We start from the raw sequence: 10236 nt of genomic DNA on the forward strand, positions 1-10236 counted from the left end.
GGGGTAGCATTGAAAAAAGAGGAGAAACAATCTCTCTGCCCTCAGTTCCAGTGCTCGGCCCCATAGCAGTTGCAGAAGTCCTGTTCACCCAGGATGGAACATGCTCTGTGGACATAGAATATTTGGAGAATTTTGCTACCAACCTCTAACCAACCTGTACTGAGCATGTGGAAACAATTTTCACAGGCTTATAACTTTGAAAATCCACCCAAATTAGTCCAAGGAAAAGCACATCCCTGACACCAGAGCAACCTCCTGCCAAATTTCAAATCCATGCTCTAAAGAACAAATGCAAAAGAAACAGTTGTAGGAATTTAACATTAACAAAATAGTTGAACCATATTTTTCCTTAATCTCATTCTCAACAACAGTTGAACCACTTTTGCTGAATCTTTCAAAATAAACTCAGCCTGAGTCAGACAGGCAACATGAAAAACTTCAGCCCAAGGGCCTTAAGCGTGGCAATTTAATAAGCAACTGAAAACAGGGAAGGGTCAGGCAACCTTAATAACTTAGACCTATAGAAAGTGAATACAAAATGCCATGATTCTCATTGGGTAGCAGTTTACACTCACACAGCACAGGTGTAAATGATGACAAAGCACAAGGAAGGGAGATCAAGTTCATAGTGTGCATTTCAACTTCTATTTTTTAGCTTTATTAAGCTTTAATATGGATACTAATATGCTGATTTTATAACTTAACATTCCCAGATTGTATAGCTGTCTGTCTGCAGGAAAAGGAGCTATAGCTTTGGAACCCTTCCCCCCTTTTTATGCAGACAACAGCAGATTTAATCAGATCTCCTTTCCCCTATTTCTTTCACAGACTTGGAGTGTCACCAATAAATGTTAGGTGGTACTGGTATGGCATCTGAATGGAGGCTTTGTTGTAAAAAGATCGCTTTATTAAAAACTCTTACATTCCTGCTGACATCAGTTTACCTGAATATTAATTCCCCTACTTTTTATCAGTAACAAGAACCCTGGGATATTGTACCAGGCAAAAACAGAGGGCCTACTGTAACACCTGTGACTTCAGTGAAATTACACAAGGGATGCAATTGGACTGAAAAGTTTAAATCTGCCAATAGGTGCTTTCAGAATTACAAATACAATTTAGGTTGAGATTACTGAAAATTAGTCAAAGAATTTAACAGTGAAACATTAGAGACACCATATTTTAGGATTATAAAGATGCTGTTTTTTAAAAGACATCTTTTAAATATATCTCAAGAAAATGAAAAGGTAGGTAAAAGAAGATTCAATGTGCTCTGAACCCAGGATTCATCAAAGAACAGGAATAGGTAAAGTGTGATTCTAGTATGAGGAAAAATCTTGAAATGTAAAGCTTATTGTAAAGCATGTAAAGTGACAGCATGACATGTGAGGAGACATGTCTTCATTTTCATATTAACTTTTAGATGAACTTTTCAGTTTAATTCAAAAATGAAAGGACAGCACCATATTAGACCTCAATTTAACAATCTTCAGTTTTTCTTTCCTATCATGGCTGACAGAAATCTAAATAAATGGCCTTTCTGCCTCACAGCTCTGCTTCAACTCCTACCTAATTGTATTAAGCAGTTATAATCCCATTTGTGATATCACAGCCAACCCACATAGAATCAGATGGAGGATAGGTAATACCAAGACACTGAGCACCTCACAAGTTTGGGCCAGAAGGCAAATTTCTATCCTAATTCTAAAATAATGAGCAAAAAAATAGGTTGTGAGGAAGTGTAGTCTAGATCAGGTATTATAGGCCTAATTTTGTTCCCACTGATTCCAACAGAAGTTTTGCAAATTATGTCTATGGGAGCAAGGGCAGGCCTGACATTACTGGTACAAATTTTTACTTCAATGAGTTAAAGATCATGCCTTTCTTAATTAGACATCCTGAGATGAAGAACATATAAAAACATAACTGGGGAAGAGCATAAATTGGAGGTCAACTTACCTAAGTTTTCATATTGCTATTAAAATTGCATTAAGCATGAAAGTTACCTTTTAAGAAAGATTTTAGACAGATTTTTAATAGAAAAACAATTTTAAACAAATTAGTTACATGATGAAACTACATTATAGTTTTGAACTAATATTCACTATTCAATATTCATTGGCTTCAATCAAGTTGTAGTGGCATAACACTGGTGCAACAGAGGGGAAAATCAGGTCCAAAGTCTCCAACCCAAGTGGCTGTCCCATTGGGCAAATAGTATTAGGCTTTGTCTACACTAGCACGTTTGTCGGCAAAACTTTTGTTGGTCAGGGGTGTGGAAAAAAACCACACCCCGACCAACACAAGTTTCACCAACAAAAGAGCCGGTGTGGACAAAGCTATGTTGGTGGGAGAGCGTCTCCCGCCGACATAGCTACCTCCACTCTTCGGGGGTGGCTTAATTATACCAGCATGAGAGCTCTCTCCCACCGGCATAGAGAGGCTACACAGGAGACCGTACAGTGGCGCAGCTGCAGCGATACAGCTGTGCCACTGTAAAGTCCATACTGTAGACATAGCCTTAGATGAGTGTTTCTGAGTGTTCTTCATTCACACCTATTACTAAGTGTTTTCATGTTACTGAAATGTCATGCTACTCAATAATGCACATACACTAAGTGTTTACTTGGGTAGACATACTGAATTCCTTGAGAGGATGTATAGGAAATATTTGTACTCCATGAAAAGGTACTGAAACCATAACTAAGCTTAATAGATTGTCTTTTAAGATATTATTTTCTAATAACAGGTCACATTTGTAGGAGGTGAAGCAGTGAGTCCAAGAGCTTTGCTTCAGATGTCAGGAATCCTGAAGAGAACAGTCTTGAATGCTGGATCCTCAGACATGTTTTCTTCTAGATCTCATTTCTTTGGATTACTTGCACTGAGTTGCTTTGGAAGCTGCTTCTCTTTATCTGGTTGATTCAAGATTAACAGTACCATCAATTCTGCTTAAACAGGGATAAAGACTCTAGGCTGTCTGTGGAGCCTCTTTCTCTTTTTTTCCTCTTATAAGATCTGATACTGAAATTCTTAAGCAGGCAAAACTCTAACAGAAGAAAATAGCATTTGGTTCCCTGTCATCTTCCTCCCTGGGTTTGCTTTGCAGAAGTCTTTTCTAACAGTTTTGTTTTTGCGTGAAGTCTATCTTGCTCAGCCACTGCACAAATCCTTAAACTCTACTTTGCTAGATTCTACCATTATGGGGCTGAATTTTCAAATGTGCTAAGAACTCTCAATTCCACATGAGACCCTATATAAATATGATAATCTCTTTTATCCTTACAATGAATGCTGAGCTCATGAATGTTTTAACTCAATTTGTTAGCTCTTCACCGAACTGCCATCTTGAATATTGGGTACTAAGTTTCATATTGAAGCAAAGCTACAAAGTTTATTTTCCTCATACTCATAATTACTGCAGAATGAGCCACATCATGCAAACACCTACACACATGAGTAAAGCTACTCAGGAGTTGTCCCACTGACTTCAGCAGAACTATTCATCTGAGTAATTTTAGTCATGTGAATAAGTAAGTGCAGGATTTTACCCAGAGTTTATATATAATAAAGGATCTTTTTCTCCCATAAACTCTTTTCCCCTACCTTGGTATCTATTTATGATATGGGAGAAGTAACAAGAGCCATGGAACTAAGTGTGATCTCATTAACAAGGCTGGGTCAGTGAAACTAATCAAGACTTGAAGGAAGCCACATGCTCAAGTACCTTGCTGAATTGGGGCACCTGTGCCCAAGCTTACTGAGTGATTTAAATAAGAGGTGAGATGCTTAGCACCTCGAACCTTGAAGGACTGACCCCTCAATCAGATTGTTCTACATATGGGATAAAACTGTTATGATTAGCTACCTTATCTGTAGATGCACAGCCAACATCTCCTGTAAAATTCTCAGAAAAAGAGGGGTGCAATTAGTACCACAACCAGCAACTATCCTACAGCTCTTTGCAATCTGTTTGTTGGTGTATTAACCACATTATATATAAAACAAGCCCCCTGTTTATTTAAAACTCTTTTAAACAGTGACAAAATTGTGCTCTTTAAAAAGCTGCCCTGGGAGCTTTTATACCGCACTCATCCCCTTAACAGATTGCCCAACCCTCTGCTTATCAGACATCAGCAATTCTCCGGAAAGGCTCTGGCCTTGTTGTCCCTGAGAACAGCCGGCTCAGGTGAGCTGCCAATGTAAACTCTTTGGGACAGAGCCATTGTCTCCTTGCAGGTCTAGCACAACGGGGGGGGGGGCTGAGAGCTGCTGTAATGGAGGAAATGCAGGGAGCTCAAGAGCCCATCTCGTCCCCAGGACCGAGCCAACCCTGCCAGGTGCTTGTCCAGCCAATTCCCCAAGCCCTCCCGCTCGCTGAGGGGCCCCAGCACAGTGTCACACACACACACACCAGGCCCCCTTGCTGCGGGGCGGGCCCAATGTAAAGCAGCGATACCCCCGGGGCTCTGGCGCCAGCGCAGCCTCCTCCCTTACCTGCTGCCGGGGTGAGGGCGGGGAGCGGGCTCCCGCGCGGGCCGAGGGCGGGCAGGTGCGTGCGGTTGGCGGGCTCCAGGCTGTAGCTGCTGTAGCCGCGGTGCGGAGCGAAGCGGCAGACGGCGCGGCCGCGGTAGGTGCAGTTGAAGAGGTAGCAGCTCAGCGCCCCCGGCTCGCCCTGGGGCCCGGCCCGCTGCACCACGGCCAGCGAGCAGCGCGGCTCGGCGCAGCAGGCCTGCAGGCACTGCCTCCAGCCCGCCACGGCGGCCGGCGCCCGCAGGAAGGTGGCGCCCGCCGCCAGCGAGTCCTTGGTGCGGATGATGGCGTCGGGCCGGGCGGAGAAGGCAGCGCCCCGGCAGCGGCCCCCGCCTGCCTCGTCCGGCTGCAGCTGGCGGCGGAACTCCTCCAGCAGCGACTCCACGCCCGAGATCTGCGAGCGCAGCTCGGCCAGCGGCGCCGCCACCTCCCCGCCCGGGGCCCGGCCGCACAGCGCCGCCAGCAGCAGCGGCAGCCGCAGCCGCAGCAGCAAGCAGGCCATGGCGGGGCGAAGCGAAGCGGGCCCGCCTGCCGCAGTCACCCGCCGCTGCAGTCCGGCGGGCAGGCGCGGGGCCGGGCCCGAGCGGCAGCCGGCGGCCTAGCGGGCTGGGGCGCGCTCCCCGGCGGCAGGAGGCGGCGGCATGGCCCGGCCGGGCCCGCGCGGGGAGGAGCCGGACGCAGCAGAATCAAGCGGCGGGCAGCGCTGGAACCGGCTCAGCACCAGAGTCCCTGGACAGCTCCGGGGGCCCCGCCCACCCGCCGCTCCTCTGGCTCCGCCCACGAGCTGGGCCCCTCCCGCCCCTTTCCTCGTTCTGTCTACTACGGCTCCTCTGCCCCGCCTCTAGTCTTCCTGCCCCGCTGTTTCCAGCATTGCCCTTAGCCGGCCCCTATGAGAGCCTCAGGGGTTTTCCCAGTGGCACAAGGGCGGCTGTGTGTGATCCTTTCCCTCTGTGTCACAGCAAGGCGTGGTATAGGCAGGCAGAGCACCACCCTGGGGTCCCAGCCGCCTGGGCTCTGGTCCTCTGTGGCCACAGACCAGTCACTTCATCCCTCTGTGCCTTGTTTTCTCCATCTGTCAAACAGGGATAAAGATACTTGCTTTGTGATGTGCTTAGAGAGCTAGGCAGGAAAAGCACAATACATAGGAACGGCCATACTGGGTCAGACCAAAGGTCCATCTAGCCCAGTATCCTGTCTTCCGACAGTGGCCAATGCTGGGTGCCCCAGAGGGAATGAACAGAACAGATAATCATCAAGTGATCCATTCCTTGTTGCCCATTCCCAGCTTCTGGCAACCAGAGGCTAGAGACACCATCCCTGCCCATCCTGGCTAATAGCCATTGATGGACCTATCCTCCATGAACTTATCTAGTTCTTTTTGGAATCCTGTTATAGTCTTGGCCTTCACAACATCCTCTGGCAAGGAGTCCACAGGTTGACTGTGTGTTTTGTGAAAAAATACTTCCTTTTTTTGTTTTAAACCTGCTGCCTATTAATATCATTTGTTGATTCCTAGTTCTTGTGATATGAAAAGGAGTAAATAACAATTCCTTATTTACTTTCTCCACACCAGTCATGATTTTATAGACTTCTATCATATCCCCCCTTATTCATCTCTTTTCCAAGCTGAAAAGTCCCAGATTTATTAATCTTTCCTCATATGACAGCCGTTCCATACCCCTAATACTTTTTTGTTGCCTTTTTCTGAAGCTTTTCCAATTCCAATATATCTTTTTTGAGATGGGGCGACCACATCTGCACGCAGTATTCAAGATGTGGGTGCACCAGGGATTTATATAGAGACAATATGGTAATTTCTCTGTGTAATATGAGCCTGAAGATCAGAAAAGAGCTTTGAGAGCCTTTGCTGAAAGTTGCTATAGAAATGGGGGAAATGTAGCCCCAACTGTACCTTCCTCATCTAAGTGACTAAAAAAATGTGGAGTCCTTTTTATTGGACGTGGGATTCTACTTCACTTCCTGTTCTAAACTTCCCTCTAATGTCATGTGCTCTTAAATTTGTCACATTTAATTTCAGGTGGGTGCACTCCCATGGTAGATAAAGCACCACTGACTCTTTTGATTCTTTTGCCTCAATCTCCCATTGCAAGATCTGCCTGGAGAAACCAAACCCTTACTCACCTCCATCTCATGCTATGGAGTGTCTTTGACAAAAATTCTGTCACCAGGCTGGCTTCCTCCACTACAAATTCATACTCTTCTCCTCCAGTTCTGCCATCTTCCTTACTAAACAGTTCTACCTCTCCAGTTTAATTGAAACCCACATGCATAATTCCAGCCACTATTTTGCCACCTTTGACTCACATCTCAAACCCTCCCCTACTCCTGCCTCCACTTTGCTCTCTGCATAAGATCTTTTTGATTTCTTCCATGAGAAAATTGACAAAATAGGATATGACTTTCCCCATCCCATCATGCCTTCCCTTCTCTTCCCCCCTCCCAACTCTCTCATCGTTCTCCCATCACAGACACACAAGTTTCTCATCTGCTCTCCTCCTCTAACTCTATTTGTCCCAGGGATCCCATTCCAATCCATCTCTTGAGCTCCCTCATGCTCACTCTCATCCCCGTCCCTTAGACTTTTCTTTAACCTCTCATTTCCCTTTGGCTCTTTCCCCTTACAATACAAGCATGCTTCAGTTTCTCCCATCCTAAAAATATCCAACCTTGACCAGAAGTGTAGTCTTAAATCTGAAGGTACAGGAATGCCTGCTCCCTGCCCGCTGCTTAACATGCCTCACCAGGAGGTGGGTGTTGCTGCTATCTGCCTAGGCTGGTGGTTCTCAAACTTATTTGATCTCCCCCTTCTTTGTGTCTGTAGTTGTTTATATCCCTCCCCCACACCCCACAAATACATTTACTGCCACCCAACTCTGAAGGCAGAGCGGAGAGCAGCGGCTGCTGGCTGGGTGCCCGGCTCTGAAGGCAGTGCCATGCCAGCAGCAACACAGAAATAAGGGAGGCAATCTGAAAAGTGATATTTGTCCATATCACTTTTCACAGCAGACTTAGCACCCCATTGCCACCCTTACTTCTACACTGCTGCTGCTGCCACGCCGGGGCAGACAGCCGGAGTCCTACCACCTCCAGGTGAAGATGGGGTGGGGAAAGGAAAGTCTGAGCCCAGGTTGCCTCCTGGTGTGGGACTGGGGGAGTGTGGGAGAAGGAGAGCCCAAGCCTGGGCTGCCTCCCAGTGAGGGATGGCGGGGAGGGAGAGCCCAAGCAACGGGGTTTCCGGCTGTCCCCTTTATCACTGTCTCCCAGGTGTCACAGCCCTTCTGCATGAGCCCCAGACTCCCAGGGATGATGGAGCTCTTTTTTTTTTTTTTTTAAAAAGGCACACAGCTTGCTCCTCCCTTGACACATTCCTGCGCCTCCCTTGGGAGGCCCACCCTATAGTTTGAGAACCGCTGGCCTAGGCCCATCACAGGGCTCCCCGACCATCTAGGGGGAGGCGTTTATCCCAGTATGGTACTCTGCTGCTGTGATTGGTCTGCTCGATCAGGCTAGTCAGGATGTGATTCATGTTTGGGGTATGGGCAATAATTGGCTGTCAGATGTGAATACCGTGATTGGCTGCAGAGTTGGGGATGGCTAACACTAATTGGCTGTTGGATTTTGCTCTAGGGATTTATTGGCTGTTTTATTTGAAGAGTGATTGTTGGCTATGTAACCTTATCTAATATTGGGAGATGGTGATTGGCTCCTTGGGAATGCTTAAGTCATGTGATCAGTGTCCACACTGTTACCCCACTTTGGGGCCACTTTGTGCATGGTGATTGATGTGTGAGAACAAGACTGGGTTCATCACTTTCCATTTACGCTGAGAGCCAGGAACAGGATTCTGCCTGTAGAATGTCTTGGTCCTTCTTGCTTGCTGAGCCGGGCTGTGACTGGGTGAATTCGGCCAGTCTCTCCTTGTAACCGCCCATCCCTCAGCATCACTGGGAGCTCCCAACTCCCTGCCCCATCCCAGAAATAGACACATCACCATCTCCTCCCTCTGACTCCTCTCTCCCCAAGAACCCCCTCAGCTTCCTCCCACGCCACTCCATCTCTGTGATTTTAGCTTGCTTATTATGCACATTTTGGCTCAACTACAACATAGTACCACAACAGCATTCCAGCTTGATTACATCACTGCCCTTGACCCTACTTGCCTCTCCACTTACTGCCCCATCTCCTTTCTCACTTTCATCTCTAAGCTCACTGAATTCACTGTCTGCAATGGCTGTCTGGAGTTCCTCCCCTCCAGTTTCATTTTAGACTGTCTCCAGGCCATCTATTGTACTCCACTGAAACTGCTATCACCAAAGTCTCTAAAGACTTCTTCCTAGCCAAAGTAAAGAACCAGTACTCCTCTTTGACTTGTCAGCTGCCTTCAACAAAGTTGATCATACTCTTCTTCCTGAAATCTTGTCCTCCCATGGCTTCTGTGATTCCACTGGCTTCTATGGGGCTTTGTCCTTGGTCCTCTTCTCTTCTTCTTCTACATCCTCTCACTGGGTAATTTAATCCATGAGCACAAATTCAACTCTCATTTCTGTGCTGATGACTCACACATCTATCTTGTTATTCCAGACCTGTTTCCTTCTGTCCAAATTAAAATCTCAGCCTGTATCTCTTATAAGTCTTCATGGATATGAACATGGCTCCCGCTCAACATGGCTAAAACAGAGCTCTTAATCTTTCCCCTTAAGACTTCCTTCCACATCCTTTCTCAATCACTGTGAACAGCCCCACCATCCTGCCTGTCACTCAGACCTGTAACTTGGAAGTTTTTTTCAACTCAGACCTCTCTTTAGGTCCTCACATCCAGGTTACGTCTAAATCTGGCAGATTCTTTTTGCATAATATTTCTAAGATACGGCCTTTCCTATCCGCCACACAGATAGGACTCTCATCCAAGCTCTCATCACCATCTCACATCTTGATTACTGCAACATTCTTCTCTCTGGCCTAGATAAATGCGGTTTTGTCCCAGCAACAAAATGCTGCTGCTAACATCATTTTCCTAGCCCATCTTTTGACCATGTCACCCACTCTTTGCATCCGTCCGCTGGCTCCTCCTTCCACATCACAGCAAATGTAAGCTGCTTGTCTTCACTTTCAAGGCCCTTCACAGCCTATCCCCACCCTATTTGTCATTTCTCATTCATTGCTGAGATGTCGACTCCCGTTTCCAATCAACCTATGATGCCCATCACCTAGTTGTTAAATTTTCAAACAAACCTTCATGCTTTTCTCCTGGCTGCCCCTCTTCCTTGGGAGATGCTCCCAGTAAACATCTGCAAAGCTGACTCCATTCCTGAAAACACTTCTTTGCTGTGCTGCCTACAAAAAAACTTTACAATGATTAGATTGATGATGTGCTCAGATTACAGCTTATCATGCTCAGCAAAATTGTCTCGTTGTTTCCTCATACTCACCTGTGGGCCTATCGGTAACCCTCTGTTGTCTCCAGTCTTAAACTTAGATTGTAAGCTCCTTGGGCAGGGACCATCTTTTTATTCCATGTGTGTACAGCGCCTAGCACAATGGGGTCCTGGTCCATGACTAGTGCTCGTAGATGCTACGGTAATATAAATAAATCGTAAGCATAATCGTATTGTGTTGGTAGAGCCTCCGTAATTAACAATCATGAGTTTCCTTATGGGTAATGTCAAACTCAGAAAGAAGGCA

General features: G+C 46.5%; 1 protein-coding gene across 5 annotated transcripts in view; it reads right to left on the minus strand.

The window, feature by feature from the left end:
- Positions 1-5041, minus strand: part of LRP11 (LDL receptor related protein 11) — a 58363-nt gene extending 53322 nt beyond the window's left edge. For all 5 annotated transcript variants that reach the window (XM_077813203.1, XM_077813204.1, XM_077813202.1 and 2 more), the window contains exon 1: positions 4498-5041. In XM_077813203.1, the coding sequence (XP_077669329.1) occupies positions 4498-5035 (538 nt within the window). In that variant the 5' untranslated portion in view covers positions 5036-5041. The remainder of the gene's footprint in view (positions 1-4497) is intronic.
- Between the last annotated feature and the right edge of the window lie 5195 nt (positions 5042-10236).

This window comes from Eretmochelys imbricata, chromosome 3 (genome assembly GCF_965152235.1).
Source record: "Eretmochelys imbricata isolate rEreImb1 chromosome 3, rEreImb1.hap1, whole genome shotgun sequence".
Classification (NCBI taxonomy): Eukaryota; Metazoa; Chordata; order Testudines; family Cheloniidae; genus Eretmochelys; species Eretmochelys imbricata.